Genomic DNA, 22,817 nt, shown 5'->3' on the forward strand with positions numbered 1-22,817 from the left:
GTAACTGGATTTTCCAGCCTCCTTTCCCTAGCACCTAGATATCTACTAAAAACCCTATTCACCGAATGTTCTAGTTTTAGAAAATGCTTAAATGATATTAGCAGTCATATCTGACAAGATAAAGGGATACTTTAATGGAAATGGTTGTTTTCAGAACACATCAGTTAATAGTGCTGCTCCAGCAGCATTCTGCACTGAAATCCTTTTCTCAAAAGAGCAAAGCTAGACATATTGTCCGTTTCCCAGCTGCCCCCAGTCATGTGCTCTGATAAACTTCAGTCACTCTTTACTGCTTTACTGCAAGTTGCAGAGATATCACCCCCCCCCCCAGCAGCCTAACAGAACAATAGGAAGGTAACGAGATAGCAGCTCCATAACACAAGAAAACTGTTTCCGGGTAGATTTAAGAACAACACTCAATAGTAAAATCCAGGTCCCACTGAGACACATTCAGTTACATTGAGTAGGAGAAACAGCCTGCCAGAAAGTAATTCCTGGCTCATTCTGAAAGCACATGACCAGGCAAAATGACTGAGATGGCTGCCTATACACCAATATTACAACTAAAAAATACATTTGGTTCAGGGATGACATTTTATATGGTAGAGTGAATTATCAGTGCAGTGTAAACAGTGTAATTTACAAATAAAAACTACACCATAAAAATCATGACAGAATCCCTTAAAGTACCATACTCCAGTTTCAGCCGGCTTCACAATCCAGAAGACTGTAGAGATTCTGAGTAGGAAAAGTGTGGCTCTCAGGTTGCCTAGATACGTGGGAAACCGGTTGAAAGTCTGAGAATAAAAAAAAAGGATCAGTTAAATATGGCAGTTAAAGACATCTGAATTGTTGAAGAGTAGTGAAGCAGAATTCAGAAACTGAAAAGTATTGAATAGTGGCTCCATGAAAAATATCACAACCTCTGACCCAAGAAAAGTGCTTTTGGGGGTTGTTGATTAGACATGTCTACCAAGAGGCACGGTTTCATGATTTTGGTTGGTTGTATTGTCTGATTTTTATTAGACTTCTTGACCACCTGGTCTAGCAAATACCGGGTCTGAGTGTTTTATCATCCTACCAACTGAGGACCCAATCACACTGCAAGCTGGGTAATTTGAGGAGCCAAAAAAGTTTGAGACAAGCATGGCCAACTGATTAAAGCCAGAAACCAAACCCTATACTGAAAACATACTTTCTCTGAATCCCAAAAAGCAGTTTGGACTTAGTCACCAATGTGGAAATCAATTAAAATTCCAGTAGCTGATATTGAAGTATAAAGGGGAGCATAAACATATAAATGAGTTGGTTTTGTTTTTGCACCAAAATGGGTTTTGGAACGTAAAACTAATACACTGGGGGTGCCAATATGTTAGTCAACCATCCCCCAAGTGTATTACATTGCCTACTCAGCCCCTCCCCCCCTCGGTCTATGTTCCCAAGCTGTGAGGAGTGTGTTCCGTTTTCATTATGTATTACCCCTAGCTACAGATCTGGGCCAATCAGACAAAACCGCGAGGGTGAGATTTTGCAGTTTGTGCTCTTACGTTGGTTGGCCCAAGATGAGCTTTTTACACCCAGATCAGCATACTGTAGTTATCGAGTCATGAAGTTTAATTGCTCTTCAGTGTGTCTAGCTGGGGTTTTACACTCCTGGGCTAAGGATTTGTTACAGTCAGCGTCTTTTATTTACACTAAGCCCTGTTTAAATTTTTGTTTCTTCTTTTTGGTTCCTGCAACTTGAGCACGCCTCTTAAACATTGCCTATATTGTGCTAAGCGAAGACATTCACTGATCCTTATGTGTCACATTATGTTAAATCTGATATAAAAGGCTTAAAGGAAAACTATACCCCCCAAACAATGTAGGTCTCTATAAAAAGATATTGCATAAAACAGCTCATATGTAAAACCCTGCTTCATGTAAATAAACCATTTTCATAATAATATACTTTTCTAGTAGTATGTGCCATTGGGTAATCATAAATAGAAAATTGCCATTTTAAAAAATAAGGGCCGCCCCCTGGGATCGTAGGATTCACTACTCACAAATATACCAACAAACCATACATGGTCATATGAGCCAATTAACAGACAGAGTTGTGTCTTTTGCTTCCACACTTCTTCCTGTTACAGTTAGAGTTGAAGTATTTCTGGTCAGGTGATCTCTGAGGCAGCACAGAGACCATCAGGAAATGGTGGCTCAAGGCAAGAGATGTAAAAGGGCAATATTTACTTAAATATATATTCCAGTTTGGTAAGATTCTTTAATATGCCACTTAATATGATATAAACTATCTGTTGCTTAAGTGTTCATTTTGGGGGTATAGTTTTCCTTTAACGGACACCTTCTGTTACCGGGCAAAGTTAATAAATGTTCAATAAGGACAATTGGCGGGGCCCTCCATCAGACCTTTCATCTGCTAGAACTTCTGCAGTCCTCTACATTAGACTGGCCTGTTTTGTTTTGCCAGTCTTATGTTCAAGTTGGCCAGTATGAATATATTGATATATAAGGACAAACAATCCCTGTTTTGTTTAAAGGGGAGGAAATGTTTGGGAGCTTCATGAACAAAATGTCATTTATATATTGATAGTGGGTGCAGAGGATCTCTTGTTTATATTGAAGTGCACCTGCTTGATGGTAGTACTGCTATACATTGGTGATGTTAGACCCATCAATAAGATCTTTTCCCATGGTGCACGGGTACCATAAAGTAGCCCTGCATCTTGACTTGTTTAAAGGGCATGTAAAGGCAAAACAATAAAATCCCATTTTTACTTTATTAGCTAACTGCTGGGCAGAGAAAACAGAAAATCAATACATACTTACTGAGATTTTCGTTTCCTGTACTGGAACATGGCAGTGGGCACTGTAGGGTTAATCCCTCCTGTCGCAGACGGAACAGGAACTTCCTAATGAATAAATTAACCTCCCTTCCCCCGCGCCGTCATCTTTTGATTTCTTGACTCCCCCAAAACGAGGGTTGGGAAGCTTTGCCCACTGCCATGTTCCAGTACAGGAAACGAAAATCTCGGTAAGTATGTATTGATTTTCTGTTTTCCTGTTACTTACACATGGCAGTGGCACTGTAGGGACATACAGAAGCAGACAATACATGGGTGGGTTATGCCAAAGAAAATTTAATTATTTAGAGCACAGTTAAGAACTGCAGAGCCAAAATTAGAAAGACTCTTTGAGTAAATATCAAATTTGTAGTGTTTGATAAAGGCGTCCCACGAACTCCATACTGCTGCTTTGCAGATGTCTTCTGAAGTTACCTGGGCCCGGAGTGCCCAGGATGCAGCTGTACCTCTGGTTGAGTGTGCCTTAAGCTGAGAGGGTACTGTGTGGGACTGGTGTGAATATGCCATTCTGATGCATTCCTTTATCCAGTTAGACATTGTTTTTTTGGTAGGTTGATTACCTAGTCTTGTACCTTGAGTAATGATTAGCAACGAGTTAGTTTTCCTGATTTCCTTGGTTCTTCCAAGGTAGATTTTGAGGCATCTGACAATATCTAGAGAATGCCACTTCTCCTCTTCCAAGGAACTAGGGTTCTCAAAAAAGGTAGGTAGTATAATGTCTTGAGACATGTGAAACTTTGACACCACTTTTGGTGTAAATTCATCCAAAGTTCTTAATATCACTTTATCATTATAAAAAGTGATTTTGTCTGGTTCTGCTGATATAGCGTGAATTTCACTCACTCTTCTGGCAGATGTTATGGCAAGAAGAAACGCCAGCTTAATGTTAACCATTTTAAGAGGTACCTTGTCCAGAGGTTCGAAAGGAGTCTCTGTTAGAGCTTTCAGGACCAGACTTAAATCCCATGGGGGAACTTTGGTTTTAGATAAGGGTCTCGTTCTTTTTAGGGCTTGAACAAACCTTTTGATTAGTGGTCTGGAACTCCAGTTTATGCCTGAGAAATGCGAAATGGCCATAATCTGGCCTTTGAAGGTCGAATTGCTCAATTTTAATTCCACTCCACTTTGTAAGAATTCCACTATTTGTAATTCGGAGTTCTGTGTGGGGAGTGTATTCCTGGTGGAACACCATTCTGAGAATTTTTCCCAGGTCTTGTAATATTTTTCAGTTGTAGAGTGTTTTTTGGCCGCTAGCAAGGCGGTGATTGAGCCTTCTGAAAGGCCTAGGGATCTCAGTTTCTCACTTTCAAACGCCAAGCCGTTAGAGCGAGTTTTTCTGGATAGGGATGAACCCGTGTCTGCTGAGTGAGGAGATCCTTTCTTCCTGGCAGTTTCCAGAAATTCCCTTTGGCCAGTCTGAGAAGTTGAGGGAACCACACTCGTCTTGGCCACCAGGGAGCAATCAGGATTACATTGGCTTGATCTTCCAGTATTTTCCTGATAACTTTCGGGATCAGTACTATTGGAGGGAATATGTACAACGGTCCCCAGTTCCAGGTTATTGAGAGAGCATCCGTCAAGGTGGCCTCTGGATCTTGTTTCCAAGAGCAAAATGTTTGCATTTTCTTGTTGAACCTGGACGCCATCAAGTCCATCTTGAAAGGACCCCATTTCTTCCAAATTGTTCTGAAAACTTGGTTGTTTAGTTCCCATTCTCCTTCCATTGGGGGAGATCTGCTTAATTTGTCTGCAATCTCGTTGTTTTTCTTACAAATTCCATTTGATATCCTTTTGATATGACCTCCACCGCCCATTTGTCTCTTATGTTTTGAGCCCAAACTGTCTTGAAACTGTTCAATCTTCCTCCTAGATAAAACAGCTGGACTCTCGCACCTTCATGCTTTTTTGTCTGTTTTGGGCTCTCTTTTGTAACCCTGTGATTGGAAATTTTGGCTTCTGGATTTCCATTGCTTAGGGTTGTACTTTCCTGGTCTATATTGCCTTGCATCGCTGATTTTTGTAGTTGAACCTTTTATCTCTTCTTTCTTGAGGTAGGAATGCAGATTTTCCAGCTGAGGCTTTAGAGATGATTTGATCCAAACTGGTTCCAAACAATAAGTCTCCCTTGAACGGTAAAGAGCACAAGTTGTGCTTTGATTGGGAATCTGCGTTCCAATGCCTCAGCCAGAGGGATCTTCTTGCTGCCACCGCGAGACCCATTGATCTGGCTGCCAATTTGACATTACTGAGTGAGGCTTCCGCAGAATAATCATTGCCTATTTTGATATCATGGAGCATTTCCAGAAGTTTGGATCTTTCTGTCCCTGTCTTGATGGCATTTCCAGCTCATTTATCCAGATTTTATTGGCTCTGGTTGTTGTAGTATTAGCTACCTCAGCCTTGCAAATAGCCCCCGTCAAGAGGTATAATTTCTTTAAGGTGGCGTCTTGCCTTCGTTCCATTGTGTCTTTGAGGGATACTCCCTCATCTACAGGTAATGTGGTTCTTCTGGCCACTCTGGTAATGGATGCGTCTACTTTGGGTATGTTATCCCATGTTTTCGCGTCTTCCTCCGAGAAAGGAAACATTTTCTTAAATTTTTTGGAAAAGGTAATTTTCTTAGGTGTTTCCCACTCCGTTTCCATTGTTTTCTTAATAACCTCGTGCAGAGGAAATAAATGGTTTTTCTTCGCTGATGATTTAAACATTTTGTCACCTTTATTAGTTATAGATTCATCTCTTAGGTCTAGTGTCTTTCTAATTGCTTTGATTAGGGGCTCCACCATCTCTGGTGATATGTCTGATTCCTCTTCTGAGTCTGACTCCGAAATTTCACCTTCAGATACTGGGGAGATTGTTTCTCTAGGTCTGATGCTTTCATTTATGCTATGTTGTTCTGCATTAAGGTTACTTAAGACTTTGTCCGTGACTTGTGAAACCATATTGGACATGGAATTGTTAAATGAATCTTTCATCCACTCCATTAGGTCTGAGAACTGTTTGGAGTTGACCCCCGCAGCCTCTTCCAGGCACTTTTTGCATAATCTTTTGTCTGGCAATGCTGCATGTCCACATGAGGAGCATTCATTTCTACTGGATTTCCTCCTTTGATCTTCCCTGATTGGAGAACTTCTGTAGAAAGGATAGTTTTATTAAGAATCTAGCACATCTCTTTAGTATTTGTGATTTTTTTAACAAACCAAATACACTCACCCCCTTGAGCCTGAATATGAGCGTCTAGAACTCATCACACCAGTCCCCTGTTGAAACAATAATTGTACTGGTGCTTAACCTTATCCTGTCCGTCATGAGGCTAATGCGTAAGTATAAGGGTGTCTACTTACAGTTAGTACACCTAATATCACTTGTGGCACAATCCGACTGCTTGGCAGCTTCACAATGTCCTGGTAGGGGGAGATAGAGACGCAGTATTTCTATTACACATACAGCAGCGTCTAATCCTTTTGGCGCGTTTGCTTTTGAATTTTTCGCGCCTGCGCATTACCTTTCTGCAGGTTGCGGTCATTCAGCGGTTTATTGCGCATGCGCCGATAACCGGCATTGCGACTTACTACACTGATCGGCAACGGATGGCCAAGGACTCGCCAGTCCCCCCAGAAACGCACACAAGCACAAAGGCTCGGTCCTGGAGCTTCAGCGCAGGAGATGTTTACCACGCTGGCACTTGTTGGGGGAGTGCAGGAAGAAAAAAGATGGTGGCGCGGGGGAAGGGAGGTTAACTTATTCATTAGGAAGTTCCTGTTCCGTCTGCGACAGGAGGGATTAACCCTACAGTGCCCACTGCCATGTGTAAGTAACAGGAAACAATCATACTTATGAACAGCAGGGGGAGCCCCCACCTTACTTCCCAGCCATGCGGAACTCCAGCAGCTTTGTTTGTTTGGCTGTAGAGCAGTCGGCGACTGTTGGATTGGATTTTATTTTTGCCTTTACATCCCCTTTAATGTTTCCAGCTGCAGGGACAAAGATCATGGAGCCAGATTTAAACAGATAAACTGGGATTCTATTTGGAGGATTATTTTGCTGCAGCCACTGGTTCTGCAGAGTTGGAGAAACTTTGTATTTAACAATACAAAAACTATAAAATCCACATTAGATTACATGACAACACAGGACCCAGTGCAGTCTGCCTATTCTGATTATTAATCAGTCTTGCTGTATCGGCATCTGGCAGATATTATTTGACTTGTGCTGTTTTGATAATTTATGACGAATCCTAAGCAGCCCAGACCACACTGAGCATGTGCACAGTCTTGGTCTTGCAAATATATTTAACAAACGTACAAGATAGAGACCCCCTGTGGCCAACTGTGAAAGCATAAATCATTTGTTTGACAAGGCTTGTGGTGCAGTAAGTTCATGTTTAGTATACAAAATACAGCATTTCTAGCCTTTTTCTATTTTCGACTTTACTTCCCCTTTAACTCTTCCCATGGCTAACGCTCTAATAAGATGTTGCTGCTCAGAGGCATTGCTTTGATTATGGACTGTTTTGTATAAAATATAGTTATAACTAAAGTGTAAGAATCCATCACTTCATAGTGGAACAAGGGGAGGCTGTGGTTCCGTTACTCTGTGAGCCTAAGGGGTGTGCCAAATTGGTTCCAGCAAGCAGAGACCTACAATCATGGTTTCCATTCAATCTGTGGAATCGGATATGTCTGTAATATATATTTATATCTGGAAGTTCATATAATGTTCATGCACCTTTTCTATACAATCCCAACTGAATGGATCATGCCAGGAAAGGAGGTTATGTTTTCCCTAAAATAAAGCTTTCAAAAGCTTTTTTTACAAATCAAAATGACATGGGCACAGTAAATCCATTTCAGTGTTAATTACACACAATAATTCAATAAAGACCATTTCACACACAGTCATTCCAATAAAATTACAAGGGAACAGAATGCATCTGAGAATTGAAACATTTTATTTATCATTTACAATACATTTCTAGAACTCAAGCCCTGCAAGAAGGAAGAGAAGCCGGCCTTGCCACAATTATGGGTGTCCCTGTAGAAAGGCCCTATAACCACTGCAGTGCCACACATTGGTAAATACAGTAGGATGATCTCTATATGGGAGCATTAGAACAATTCAGCTCTCCCTATTTTATTTGCCAGTTATAACCAATTCTTAGCAGTCATTCTGTTGTTGGCTCTGGGTTATAGTTCCCAGCCTTGCCTGCTAAAAAGCCAAAAAGACATAGCGGGTTGCCATTGCCATTTGTGCAGCCTTGGGCCCCTGTTTCATTTACAACAGAAAGTGCGGGTGGGATTGTAGATATCCTATAATCAATTCTGTAGGCTGAAGTCCTTTTTTCCAGCTGAAATATCCTGTGTATGGAAGGACACTTGCACACATAACTAACAGTCCCGTCAGCAAACACTAACTACTATTTCTTATCAAATATCATGGAGTAGATTACTCCTCGCCAGAATAAGCTGCACCTAAATATCAAGATCTGATGGTAGAAGTCCACTGCGTGGCACTAACCCATACACCAGAAAGAGGCTCTAGTAATAATCTGTACAAGCTGGTAACGAATACTCTTGTGTGGTATTTAAATACAAAGCACGAATACTGCACATACACACACATATATACAGTATATATATCATTTTGGCATTAGCCTAAAACATGATTGCTGTCCTTGTGGTGCTGGGGGTCCAGGGAAAATGCCCTCTCTAGACTGTCCTTCACCTGGCCCTTGAAATTGCTGCAGATGTGAAACTGAATATAATTTCCTAATGACATACACAGGCATTACAATTACATCCTTGTTGAAAACACAAAAGAACACACCTATTTGCTTCTAAAAACAGAATTCCATGGGCATCCACCCTACGGCCCTCCAGCTGCTGAAAAGTGCTGTGGATGGAAGTTGAGCATGAGTTGGATTCATTAGTCTGGATGTAGCTGCAGTGATCACTATCCAGTGCTATTGCCTATTTTCTATTTTTATGATGCCAGTGTGGAACACCCAATTAGAACTTCATGTACGGAACTTCAGCTTGGCTGGGTATTTAATACTGTGACAACATGTAATACTGCCTGGGGGGAGGTCAGTCCATTGCATTAAATTATCAGTGCATAAACTCAGGCAGTTAAGTGCAAATTAAGAAACAACAACAAATATATATATATATACCAGTACAACCAGACCACAGCGTTTGAAACACATCTTCCTAAAACTAATTTAGTCATGTGACTTGTTATTTCTTATTAACGGAGATTCTTTTATACTTCTACCAGACTAGAGCGAGAGAAGCCTGGGGCCCATATCTGGGAGGAGGATATACATCAGGTATATGCAGCCTGCAACCCTCCAGCTGGACTTCTGTTTAACTGAAGTACAAGAACAGCTGGAGGACTGCACTTTGCCTGTACCTGACATATATACTAAAAATATCTAAGAATTGTTCCAAATATAATTCCTTTTATGCTGGGGGCCACAGCACCTGGTCTCTTTTTACTACTCTAAAACCAGTTCTGCCGCCAACTGTATCTGGTAAACTGGAGAATGAAAGCAACGAGACATCAATAGCCATTGGCTGCAATTACAAGCATTAAATGTTCATTCAGGCCTGTCCATTCTATGCATAGCGGGCAGCACTGATAACATAGGGTGGAAGTGATTAGGAGAAACATTCCATTACAAACACTGTCCCTGCACATTACATTGTTATATTATTAAATAATTATTCTCAGTGGCATAACATTTTCCTATGGACATGTTTGTATGGGACACCTTCCTCTCTGGCTAGTAGAAAAGTTTCCTACATAGTTACACGCTTGTCTCCAATCCAATTCCTTGGAATTACTTAGAAATACTTTGCTTATTACTTAACTTGCTTTATGTAGCAAAATAACTTTGTTTTGTAAGATTTCAAGATGCATTCAAAGCTTATTAGAGGCTAAAGCACAAAGCCTTCTGATTTTTAGCTGGTGAAGCATGGCAATAGGTCCCAGGAATCTATATTGGAGAATATGGCTGGACTCAGACTAGATCCACATAGGAGAAGCCTGTAATAATGGGCAGGGAGTGGGGGCTCTGTGATACACAGAGTGTAACTCCTGCATGTTGCTGCAGTTGTCCTGTTGAAGGCTGGCACTGAACAATCCTCTACTCCTCTGTCTCCCCATGAACACGGAAACGGTAAATACAGGTGTATTCCGGATGGCCCCAGTTGCTCTGAATCCTCAGTTCCACCAGCTGATACGTGGATATGTCTCCTCTCTTGGAAAGAAAAAAATAATGGTTATATTTATAGACCTAAAACACTGCTGGGACAGTGGCCAGAAGAGGTCTTTCCTAGTATGGAGTATGAAAGTGTTACCTGCAGGGCAGCCATCAGGGGGGGACAGGGGGGAGAGTTGTAGGGGGCCCCGAGGGTAAGGGGGGCCCGGCCACACCGCACTTTCTTGATTGTCCGGGCCCCCCTGCTTTCTGAGAGCTGCCGACTTCGGGAAGGCAGGGAGGGAGGACAAGGGGAGGTATCTTCTGTCCATTTCTTCCCCTTATTGGTCACTGAGTTTAAGTCCTGGTTGAGCTGCTCAGGGATTGGATAGTTGAGGTTTGAACTTCTCCTCCAGCTCATCCAATCACCATGCAGCTTTACCAGGACTTGAAATTCTGTGACCAATAAGGGAAGAAAATGTTGTCACTGGAAGAAGATGCAGCCACCTGTGCTCCCCTCCTCCCTTCTGTAGTTGGCAGCTCACTGACAGCAGGTGGGCCACACTAATGAAGTAAGTGTAACATGGCAGGGCCCCCCTAAAGGTAACCCTTTGTGGTCCCTGTTGTGTGGTGGGGCCCTGGGCACCAATTTTTTTTTAAACTTCTGGGGGGGGGCAAGTTTTTTACATGGATGTTTAAGGGGGGCCCTGGCCACCAATTTTCTTATAACGTGTGTGTGGGGGGGGCTGGCCACCAATTGTTTTTCCCCATGTGGGGTCCTAGCCACAAATGTTTTTTTAATGGGGGGCCCTGACCACAAATGTTTTTTTCAATGGGGGGGCCCTGACCACCAATATTTTTTTATTAACATGTGGGAACCTTAGCCACCAATGTTTTTTTAGTGTGTGGTGGGGGGTGAACCTGTGGGGTGTGGAGGGCGCAGCCCAGGGGGCCTAGGAAATTTTTTCGTATGGGGCCCTACGGTTTCTGATGGCGGCCCTGGTTACCTGGCTATAAATTCTTAATGTAATCCAATACACTATTTCAGTTCGGTAAGTATGCTGTGTGCCTGGCCCGAAACCCCTGGGTTTACCTTTTCTACAGCCCCACTCCAACTGCAACGTCATCTGCCTTCCATGGGCTCAATAAGTAATGGCAGCATGTGCGATGGGTTGGTTTTGGGTTGGGTGAAGTTTGGCTTTGGGATGGGAGAGGGTTGGTTTTGGATTGAGGATGGTTGGGAGAGGGTTGGTTTCGGATTGAGGAGGGTTGGGAGAGGGTTGGTTTTGGATTAAGGAGGGTTGGTTTTGGATTGAGGATGGTTGGGAGAAGGTTGCTTTTGGGTTGGGAGACGGTGGGTTAGGCATGACTAACATGCATCCTTTTCTGTATGTACCCTTCTTTGAATGTGTAGGAGAAATTAAATGGATACCTGTATGGAAAAGGTCTGTATTGGTTCTCCATACTGGTTATAGGTGAAATTTCCCAACAGAAGTCCTTCTTTCTGTGACTCTTCCTCTAAAGCCTGCAAAAGGAGAGCACATCATCATGTTTACCTTAAGATCTAGACTATCTAGAGTGTTACCTTCTTAGTGTTACCAATCACACACCTTTACAGTAAGCATCACATAAAAGGTAGAATTCATGAAGAGACCTCTCCCACCCCTGTTTCACACTAATTTGTCCCTAAATCTTTCCTTACCAACTAATAAAAAGCAGTAGCACAGCTGGGTTGAAGGACAACATCTCACCCTGCTCAATATTCTCTTGTAAGTGAAAGGTGATACTGATTTGAACTTGGCTATAACTCTGCATGTTCTGTGTCTGCAATTGCTTGAGGGAAGATTCAGCAGCACAACATGGCGCCTTTCAACTACACTACACAGCGTTTTATCAACTGGTTAAGGAAATAAGTTAGATGGGAGGGGGGGTACAAATTGCCATGGTTTGGTCAGGGGGGCTCTCCAGGAATACTACCTTTGATATGAGGCCTATGTTCTCATTCAATTAACCAATGGTTCATTCCTTCCTTTGTATACATATCATATGTTCTTTCTGTCTGATTTCCATATCTGTCTCTCAGAGTCAGTTTGGTTGCTATGATCATAGAGCCATAGCTAGAGAGTGTTACTTTAGATAGCTGCTGCTGATTCAGACTGTATAACTATGACAGCTGGCTGCTGCTGCTGCTATATCGATCTAAACATAGCAATCAACTAGAATGTCAGGAGACTTTTTCAAGCAGTAATATAGCGGGTCCTGCTGGAATCTAAATCCCACACACCCATGAGTTCCTCCCTGCGCCTCTGCTGGATTGCCATTTAAATGCCTCCTGTCTAAGATAAACCCTTGGAGGACAGCGGTTTTGAATATCACTTATATTTCTGTTAAGACCCTCTACTGTTTATTTCTGGCATTCAACCAACCCCGGGTACTAAGGTAAGTAGGCATCTAGCAACCACTTAACAGTTAATATTCCAACCTATAAAAAACCCAAATCCCCCAAAGATTGAGAACTGGAATACTGAATGAAGTATATTTACATCACAACTGTTAGGAAATAAGGGTTTCTGTGTTAGAAGCTGACTAGGGTTAAAATGGCAACAGCCGGATACAACATTAATATTCTTAATCTATTAAAGGTGTTGTTTTAATTTAACTCATTATTATGAATAGGAGAGTGATATTCAGAGACAATTTGCAACTGGTTTCATTTTTTTTTATTATTTGTGTTTTTTGAGTTATTTAGCTTTTTATTAAACAGCTCTCCAGTTTGCAAATTCAGCAATCTGGTTACTAGGGTCCAAATTCCCCTAGCAACCATGCATTGATTTGAATGAGAGACTGGAATATGAATAGGAGAAGCCTGAATAGAAAGATGAGTAATAAAAAGTAGCAATAACAATACATTTGAAGCCTTACAGAGCATTTGTTTTTAGATGGGGTCAGTGACCCCAATTTGAAAGTTGGAAGGAGTAAGAAGAAGAAGGCATTAATAATAATTCATAAACTATAAAAGAAAAAATGAAACAAACCACCACTTTAAGTTGGTGTACTCTTGCAACAACACAACAGCATTACGGGATCAGACAGAAAAATACACTGATTTCTGTACACTCTGTACTAGTAATGTGCGGGCCCAGGGCCGGCCTTAGGCCTATTGGACCAATTGGGCCCAATAGGGCCCCGCACCTCTGGGGGCCCCGCACCACAGATAATATATCCCTCAGCACATGATGCTGCCTGGCCTGCCCCCAACTTTGAGAGTCCAGCCCATCCCCAAATCCATAGGTCCAGCCCACCCCACCCCCAACTCTGATAAGCCAGCCTATCCCCCAACTCCATAGGTCTAGCCTGCCCCCAACTCTCATAGGCCCAGCTTTCCTCCAACCTTGATAGGCCCTGCCTGCCCCCAATCCAACCAAGCCTGCTCCCAAGCTGAATCGGCCCAGCCTGCCCCAAACTAATTGGCCCAGTCCACTCTCCTATTTCCTCCCTCTCTCTCTTACCCTGTGTGCCCCTATTATGTGCCCCTATTTCATCCCTCTCACTCTCTTACCTTGTCTGCCCCTTTCCTTTCTATTTTGTGCCTGTATGCCCTTATTTTCCTAAATACTTGGTGTGTAAGTAGCCAGCAACACTTTGTCTAGGGGCCCCGCCAACATGGTCCCAATTGGGCCCCACATTTGATAGGATCAGCCCTGTGCGGGCCGACCCAATACCCGCGGGTCGGGTAGGTTTGGGCTGACCTCGCACGCTCCTTTACTGCTCTCCCCGCCCGTGACCTTCCAAATGCCGGCTTTCGACTTCCGGGTTGAGTTTTTATAGATACGCGTCTCTTGCCCGCCCCTTTTATGTTTTTATGTCATTGGCAGGATGGGTCGGCGCTGGTCTATTAAAGGAAACCCGGAAGTCGGGCTCGGGCGGGTGCGGGTGGTGGGAGGGCGGGTGCCGCTCTGGGAAAAGCCTGACCCACACATCACTACTCTGTATCAATTTCCCTACATAGCAGCTTGATTATGAACTATAGTAGTGTTTCTGAAGCAAACGCATCAGTTTTACCAGTGCAGGGCAACACTGCATGATATTTTCATTACTTTAAATCCATTTCATATTTTGGTGTTACTGTTCCTTTAATGTAACATTTCTGTATGCTCTTATATGCACACTGGGTGCCTGCTCTCACCAGGTTCATTGGGGAAGAGGACACTTGGTTAATATACAGTAGCTGCTGAAAGTATACAGTCTGACAACAGCTCTATGAGATAGAGGCATTCAATGTAATGTTATCATTGAGTGGTTTTGTTATATTAGTCAAACCACTCTTGTTAATATTAGCATTACACAAGTTTTCAAGTAACTATAATGTACAACTCACATAGACAGAGAAGTCCTTGGGTGCACTAGAAATGGTCGCCTTAGGTGACAAGGAGCGAGGGATGTGGTCAATAGTCACTGCTGTTGGGCGGATACGGCTGGACAGGCGAATAACTGCGTAACCTTGAGACCCTCGGAAAGCCCAGCAATTCCCTGGGTTCAAATCAGGCTGGAAAAGAAAATCATGATTATCCTAATATGGTAGAACCCCCATTATATGTTTTTTAATGGGGAAATCCAGCAACATGTGCGATAAGGGGATGTATATGGAAAATTTCAAACTTTATTGGAAACCAGCCCTTTACCTGAAGAATGACTCGTGGAGACTGGGACTGATACCAGAGGGGGACACCAAACAGACTGAGAAGAGCTGTCTTAGTCTCAAATGTTTCAGAACACCTTGTGTTTATGACACTGGCTCCTGCGGCAGATCCAAAAATAATGTGAATTTCAGATGGTACTTCATTAGGCTACACTGATAGACAGGTTTAAACACAACTAACCTGAAGATTCCAGAGCATAATCCACCAACCCAATCCGGTCCTCACTGTATCTTTGGATTGCACGATTAACAATGTCATGGACCTCCTAAACATTAGAAGGCAAGTGATAACAAGGGTAAAGGTATACTGACTTTTAAAAGCAGAGAGAAAAAATAGAACAGGTATGGGACGGATTATCCAGAATGTTTGGGACCTGGGGTTTTCCAGATAACAGATCTTTCTGTAATTTGGATCTGTGATACAAACGTGACATGGCAGGCCATGTATGAATGTGAGTGTGATCAAGTGTATCCAATATGGCTCCTTAGTTGTTATATGGATGTATTAGCATTAGTTGGAGACAAGGGAACAGCAGGAGTTGAGTTAATTAACTCTTAAACATATAAACATGGCCATTCTCATGGTCACAGTTCTGGGCGTGTAGCCATCTATTATTTTGTTATTATTTCAATATAATAATTCCTTCTTGTATCTCATGCACATGGTTATTTTCATTGTCGTGGTCATTCTCATGGTCACCGTTCTGGGCGTGTAGCCATCTATTACTTTGTTATTATATTAATATAAAAAGGAAATCAGCGGAGGGGGCTTCGGGACTTCATCTATGGGTATGGGTTTTCAAATAATGGATCCCATACCTGTAGTATAAATGAGGTATATATACTAAGCTGGAAAAAAAATACTATGGTAAAATACTGTACCTCTCTGGTTATCCCAGATAGTCCTCCTGCCTGCAACTCCCTGTCTACAGAGGTGTGAGCATGAGCTGCCCATGCATTCCTTTCTGTTGCTATTCCAGCCAAAATCTTCCTCTCTAGCTCTACCAAGTGTCTTTGGAGCTCATCCCGATGCAGAAAGAGATCAGAAAGAGGCCCAGTTCTCTTATCCTCTGCTTCCATTTGAGTTTGGAACCATTTTGGAAAGAGTAATTCTACCTGCAAAAAGGAAAGAGGATAAGGGAAATCATAATCATAACCAATACTGGATATCATCAAGTAAGCACACATAGAATGATGCTAAGTATTTTTGTTAATCAGAAAAACATTCAACTTTAGGGTTTCAATATACAAGACTATTGAAGTACTATCATATACCCAGTAAGGTAGAGTTTGCCTAAAGATTGAGCTTTCTGGGAAAGGAGTGACCTATTTTGCTCATGACACGAGTCTCGGCACAGTACCAGACTGGTCCATTGGAATATCAGGAAAACTCCGATTGGCCCAGGTGTCAGTGGGCCCTCCTACTCACCCAACCATTTGCCTGGAGGAGAAATAGACTAAAGGATGGATAATAGTGTGTAATGAGAAGCAATTATAAAGAAACAAAAAAGTGAAACTGAATAGAAATAGTAAAATCGTTTGGAGAGTGGGCTTTCAGTTCTTTTGGTGGGCTCCTGGCACTTCAGTAAGACACTATCTCGGCAGAAATCTCAAAGGTTAGAAAACAAAGCAGATCAAACATAGACAAGTATGCCAAACAAGGACTAGAAGAAAGAGCTCAGTATAGATTGGGTGTAGGTCAAGCTAAGAAGAAAGCTTGGGGTCGAAGGGAACCAATAACAAAAGGTGGTTAATAAAAGTGAGTATGGAGGAAATCAGAAGCCAGAAACAATAGTACAGCACAAGAACTTTAATTAACTTACTCCATCTTTTACACCCTGTATTTGCTTTGGGAAAGCTTCCACTTTCTGTGACAAATCCCCTTGAGTTTTTTTTACGGCTTTCAGTTGTTCTTCTATTTCCAGAAGGTCACCACTTAGTTTTCCCTCTACCTCCATGAGGTTCTTGTTCAAGTCATCTGTGGCTGAACTGTAATGAAGAATAAAAGATGGAGCCTCAGTGTGACATGTGCTCTGCTACTGTACCAGTGACTCTTGGATCTATGCATGGACTCCCATTATCTATGCTCCCTGCATATGGACAGAATCTATTCCTTTTCATTTCAATGATCCTCAGCTTTTAAAACATTAAACAGGAAGGACTTTACCTTTTCATATCTGTCTTGAGCTGTAAAATATCTGCTTCCACATCCTACAAGAACAAAGAAATAGCACTTAGAGCTCATCTGTCCCACAGATGTATGTAGCTTCTCTTTACCTGCCTTCTCAAAACAGCATTTGACTATAAGTGAAATCAATTCTGTTTTTAACATCTGTAGTGTTTTTATACACAAGCTTTAAAGAGAAACTCCAACTAAAAACAATTTTCACACAATGACAAAAACTAATGACAACCCTAATGCACAGTCCAATATACATTTACAATTATTTTTCAGTGGTTTTATAAGTGTAATTGCAATTGAAAGCAGCATTTATTTATCCATTTGTGTCCATTTCCATAACATCTATCCATGTGAGTCGACCAAGTACTTTCCTATTCAAAGCCCCATCTTACCTTGAACATATTATGCATTTTCTGTACAACCTCCTGAATGTTTCCTTGTTGCTCTTCTTTAAGGTTCCTTAAGTCATTCTATTATTTGGGAGAAAATTGGATTCCATTAACAAAAATCTTCTATTGCCATAATAAAATCTGGGTATTTTAATCTTTCCATACCTTGGCCTTTTTGGCCCCTTGCTGCAAGATACCCTCCACCAATGCAGCTTCCCTATCACTGGACAGGTCTGCAAAAATCTGCACAACTTCTTCCCGACTAATACCAGCGTCTGTTGGAACCTCTGCTTCCCTGGGTTTTGCTATGTTCTGTTGTTGGAGCAAGGTCAGTCCTTTCTCCAGACTGTGGAACTTTCTCTCCAGTGTCTCCATACGAGAGATAAACTCTGCCTGCTTTGCAAAACAATAAAAAATACATACAATAAAGGCACATACCAGCCTAAGGATAATTGCGATGTTGTCCACATTAGCTTCAGAGGCCTGACAGGTCTCCTATTTGATTGCTATAATCTATGATAGATTGAAGAGAACAGTGTATGTATCTAGTGGTACCAAGTACCCCTTGTTTTTGTCTTTGTTGTAAAAGGGCTTTCTTCTATTGGAACTTTGGTGGAAAGTGGGAACCTCTCCGTATAGAAATTCCAGGATATGTTAGGAGGATATATATGCTAGGAGAACCTTTATACTGTACATATATATATTTACCATGTAAGCCAAAAATCACAGACACATGGCATCATCGGCTTTAAGGTAAGGGCTGCAGGAAATAATTTATATTGGGGCAATCCTGGCCCCTTAGCTGAATGAGGCAACTTTCTGCTGCTGCCCCCCCCCATGCGCTCACCTTTTAGCACCGGAGGGGGTTGAGGGGGAAGATCCACAATGTTGGTGGAGGGGTCCAGGACACCAGCACAGAGAGTGCAACTGTGTTCTCTGTGCTAGAAGAGCTGAATTTCCGGTTCAAAATCAACTGAAATTTACCAGGCATAACTAGTGGGGTGCTACTACCTGATGCGAGTTTCTACACTCTCTTCATTGGAGCAGCCCACTGTATATATACTTTATCATAGTTTAATGACCAGGTACTCTCAAGTACTATTTTCTATGGTAGAAAGAAATCTCACATAATTAAAGGCAATCATGAATAACCAGCATTGGGACTAATGATGCATAGGTGTATCTGATACCCCTGTCGGTAAGGGAATGCAAAAAAGTCAACCATCCCATGAGTGCAAAACATTTTACAAGTAGATTCAGAACAAAGGCAGAATTATTGCTTAATACACTTGCTCATCCTTGAGAAGCTTTTTTCAACAATGAAGTCTGCCAGCGCATGGAAACAGCACACCAGGCCAGGACTCATCCAGTTAATATAAATCTGACCATCTGAAAGAAACATCTTATAAACATTCTCTATATTGCATGAGTGACCGTGAGATAGAAAGGGGGTCATTTATTAACTAGGGTACACTGAATCCAGGATTCGGTTCAGGATTCGGCCTTTTTCAGCAGGATTCGGCCGAATCCCTCTGCCCAGCCGAACCGAATCCGAATTTGCATATGCAAATTAGTGGCAGGAGGAAGATCGTGTGACTTTTTGTCACGAAACAAGGAAGTAAAAAATGTTTGCCCCTTCCCACTCCTTATTTGCATATGCAAATTAGGATTTGGTTCGGTATTAGGCCTAATCTTTTGCAAAGGATTCAGGGGTTCGGCCTAATCCAAAATAGTGAATTCGGAGCATCCCTATTATCAACACTGGGCAATACCTAGACAGATACCCGTAGCAACCAGTCAATCTGTGACCTGCTATTTTTAGCCAAATGTTGTTAGAACAATGAAAACAAAAATTTGATTGGTTATCTTTGGTTGACGTTGCATGGTTGCTTTAGTCAATTTTATGATCATAACTGTGTAACTTAACCCCACTGTTTTGAATAGGCACTTACACAGATACTAAATTACTAGTGGAACAGGACCAGGGAATGTGCACTGATCAAACCACTCTCTCTTTTATGTCATGGGTTACCGCCCAGGTACAAAGTTACCCAGTGTGAAAAATGTGTCCTGTATTTAATATATGACTGTTGTGTTATCTGCTTTAGTTAGAGGTGCAATAAAAGGATCATTTGCTGTTAACAAACCTCAGAAAAAAAAGATTGTGCTTGTGATCTTGTTTGCTCTGGTTTCAGTGGGAAGCTCTCTTCTGTGGGTGTGTGCTTTGCAGAAAATAATGATGTAGGGATGATAGTCAAACCGCTGAGCCCATAGGGATAGTAATGCCATAATCCTGGGAGATAACATAAAAAGAATACGGACACACAATACAGAAATTAAGATAGTGGTTAAAATGAGTATTATGGACAAAACAGTGGGTGACATATTCTGCTGAGAAAATGTGGAGGAATTCCTATATTCAAGCTGACTTCCCCATTATAAATTTCTTCTGTGCTGCTGATACTACTCACATAAGCTTACTAGCTCTTACTCACATATACTGTAAAACAGTACAGAGTCAGACAATAAATAGCAGGTGTTAGTCATAGGAAAGCCCTCCTCATCCACCCATTTAAACTGAAAAACAGGGAGCTACATTTTTGACCCTTTCCATTCTGGGTCTTTTGTTTGCTTGTCCTGGTACTGCAAGACCACAAACTTGCATAGTTACATAGTCAAGTTGCGTTGAAAAAAGAGCTAAGTCCATCAAGTTCAACCCCTCCAAATGAAACCCAGTGCCCATATATATCCTCACACCCACCCCTCCACACACTCTCATAAACTATATATACCAGTGATCTATACATGAAAATGCAAATACAAAATACTGTGCTTGTGAAGTTACAATCTACAGCAGGGATCCCCAACCTTTTGAATCCGTGAGCAACATTCAGAAGTAAAAGGAGTTGGGGAGCAACACAAGCATGAAAAATGTTCTTGGGGTGCCAAATAAAGGCTGTGATTGGCCATATAGTAGCCCCTATGTGGATTGTCAACCTACATTGAGGCTCTGTTTGGCAGTACACCTGGTTTTTACACAACCAAACCTTGCTTCCAAGCCTGGAATTCAAAAATAATCACCTACTTTGAGGCTACTGGGAGCAACATCCAAGAGGTTGGAGAGCAACATGTTGCTCACGAGCTACTGGTTGGGGATCACTGATCTACAGTATGATAATTCAGTGCTGGCATCGCCAGTTTTTAATCAGCTCAGACACAGCCAATCATAATTAATGGAGTGGTTCACCTTTAAGTTAACTTTTAGTATGTTATACAATGGCTAATTCTAAGCAACCTTCCAATTGGCCTTTATGTTTTTCTTCTTTATAGTTTTTTTTTAAATTATTTTCCTTCTTCTTCCGACTCTTTCCAGCTTTCAAATGGGGGTCACTGACCCCATCTAAAAACAAATGCTCTGTAAGGCTACACATTTATTGTTATTGCTACTCTTAATTACACACCTTTCTATTCAGGCCCTCTCCTATTCCAGTCTCTTGTTCAAATCAATGCATAATTGCTAGGGTAATTTGGACCCTAGCAAACAGATTACTAAAACTGTACACTGGAGAGCTAAATAACTCAAAAACCACAACTAATGAAAACCAACTGCAAATTGTCTCAGACTATCACTCTCTACATCATACTAAAAGTTAATTTAAAGGTGAACAACCACTATAAGTGCAGGCATAGTCCGTTATAAGTCAGTGCAGCTATAGCCAGTCAATGTAATCACGTGTATGTTTAAATCAGCAGAATTCCCACGCCTGATGGGATTTATACATCTCAGGTACCTTTAAATAAATACACTCCAAGGGGCCCATTTACTTAGTTCGAGTGAAGGAATAGAATAAAAAAAAACTTTGAATTTCGAATGTTTTTTTTGGCTACTTCAACCATCGAATTGGCTACTTCAACCTTTGACTACAACTTCCAATGGAACGATTTGAACTAAAAATCGTTATTCGAATATTCGACCATTCCATAATCAAAGTACTGTCTCTTTAAAAAAAACTTTGACCCCTACTTCGCCACCTAAAACCTACCGAGGTGCAATGTTAGCCTATGGGGAAGGTCGCCATAGGCTTTCTAACAATTTTTAGGTTGAAGAAAAATCGTTCGATCGATGGATTAATCGTTTCGTTCGATCAAACTATTTGCGGTAAATCCTTCGACTTTGATATTCGAAGTCGAAGGATTTACATTCAGCAGTCGAATATCGAGGGTTAATTAACCCTCGATATTCGACCATATGTAAATCTGCACCCAAGAGTTGTAAAACTACAGCTCCCAAGAGCCCCTACAACCAAGGTATTTTGGAAATGACAGAAGCTGGATATTACAGCAGCTTGTAAGCACACAACTAAAGATCCTGGCTATTTTTATTATGCCCTCCCTTTTATATGTTGGTGTATTTATTTAAGCCTGAGGCTCATAGAATGTGCCAATGCACCAGAGTTCAAGGAAAAACAAACAGGCCAGTGTCTATCACCCTCCTGGTAAATACTCTCTGTATGTACCTCATAGTAAAATTTCTACCTTTTTTTAATTTCTCCCAGTGATCTGCCTAATAGTATCAATGACAAAAATACATGTAGAACAGGTGCAGATGTAGACCATTTGTCTATGGCACTTACCTGTGCAAACCAGAGCTAATAAGAGCAGAAGGAGCAGGATAGCCATGGCTTTCTTGAGGACACTATAATGCCTGTAGATACACAGATAATGTAAATTAATCCCCAGCGGGTGCCACTTGTGGAGCAACCAAAAAACTCCACTGGTCTCATGTAAGATTGTTTTGTTTTTATTTGTATAAACATAGTAGCATTACTACCCACAGTCTGTGTCACATATTTGAGAAACCATTATATACAGTAGAACCACCATTTTACATTTTTTCAGGGGGCTAGAAAAATGGTGTAAAATCTGGGAAAATGTAAAATCAGGGAACTATTGGTGGGACCACATAAAACCAGTGTAAAGTGCAGGAAAACTTCAAATCAGGGAGTGTAAAATGTATTTTCCACTGTATATGAGATCATAACAAGCTTCTTATCTAGTGACATTTGTAGTGTTGGGCATTTACTGAACAGTTCCCAGTAGTCTCTGATGCAAAATGCTGAAAGTGGCTTTTAACAAAAGCTGTTCCCTAGCCATGGTAACCAATGTATGTCCAGGAATAGTGAATAGGGTGCATTAAATTGGGGAGGGAAGGAAGAATGTCACATTTCAAGGGGCTGATTTACTAAGAGCAGTAAGGATTCTGCTTTCATTTTATAACATTTATCAGTCTGATTAAACGAATTGCTGATTTAGTACAATCACTGGTGCAATTTAGCACCTATTTTAGTGAATCAGCCCCTGAACAGCAACATAACCGGTATTCAAAGACTAGAGTTTCAAATTCTTCTCTCACTCTTGTGATCTGTGTTAGCTGTTGCTGGCATAATTAAAGGGGTGCATCACCTTTAAGTTAAAGGGG

General features: G+C 41.5%; 1 protein-coding gene across 4 annotated transcripts in view; it reads right to left on the minus strand.

The window, feature by feature from the left end:
- Window positions 1-7,797: 7,797 nt before the first annotated feature.
- Window positions 7,798-22,817, minus strand: part of sun2.L (Sad1 and UNC84 domain containing 2 L homeolog) — a 31,624-nt gene continuing 16,604 nt past the window's right edge. For 3 of the 4 annotated variants that reach the window (XM_041590717.1, XM_018258820.2, XM_041590716.1), the window contains exons 8-19: window positions 21,973-22,043; window positions 19,486-19,631; window positions 17,504-17,734; window positions 17,342-17,419; window positions 16,935-16,978; window positions 16,591-16,756; window positions 15,650-15,883; window positions 14,949-15,033; window positions 14,751-14,866; window positions 14,447-14,614; window positions 11,501-11,593; window positions 7,798-10,128 (exon numbers count right to left, since the gene is read on the minus strand). In XM_041590717.1, the coding sequence (XP_041446651.1) occupies window positions 10,015-10,128; window positions 11,501-11,593; window positions 14,447-14,614; window positions 14,751-14,866; window positions 14,949-15,033; window positions 15,650-15,883; window positions 16,591-16,756; window positions 16,935-16,978; window positions 17,342-17,419; window positions 17,504-17,734; window positions 19,486-19,631; window positions 21,973-22,043 (1,546 nt within the window). In that variant the 3' untranslated portion in view covers window positions 7,798-10,014. The remainder of the gene's footprint in view (window positions 10,129-11,500; window positions 11,594-14,446; window positions 14,615-14,750; window positions 14,867-14,948; window positions 15,034-15,649; window positions 15,884-16,590; window positions 16,757-16,934; window positions 16,979-17,341; window positions 17,420-17,503; window positions 17,735-19,485; window positions 19,632-21,972; window positions 22,044-22,817) is intronic. The other variant, XM_018258821.2, reaches the window with a different exon arrangement.

Source organism: Xenopus laevis, chromosome 4L (genome assembly GCF_017654675.1).
Source record: "Xenopus laevis strain J_2021 chromosome 4L, Xenopus_laevis_v10.1, whole genome shotgun sequence".
Classification (NCBI taxonomy): Eukaryota; Metazoa; Chordata; class Amphibia; order Anura; family Pipidae; genus Xenopus; species Xenopus laevis.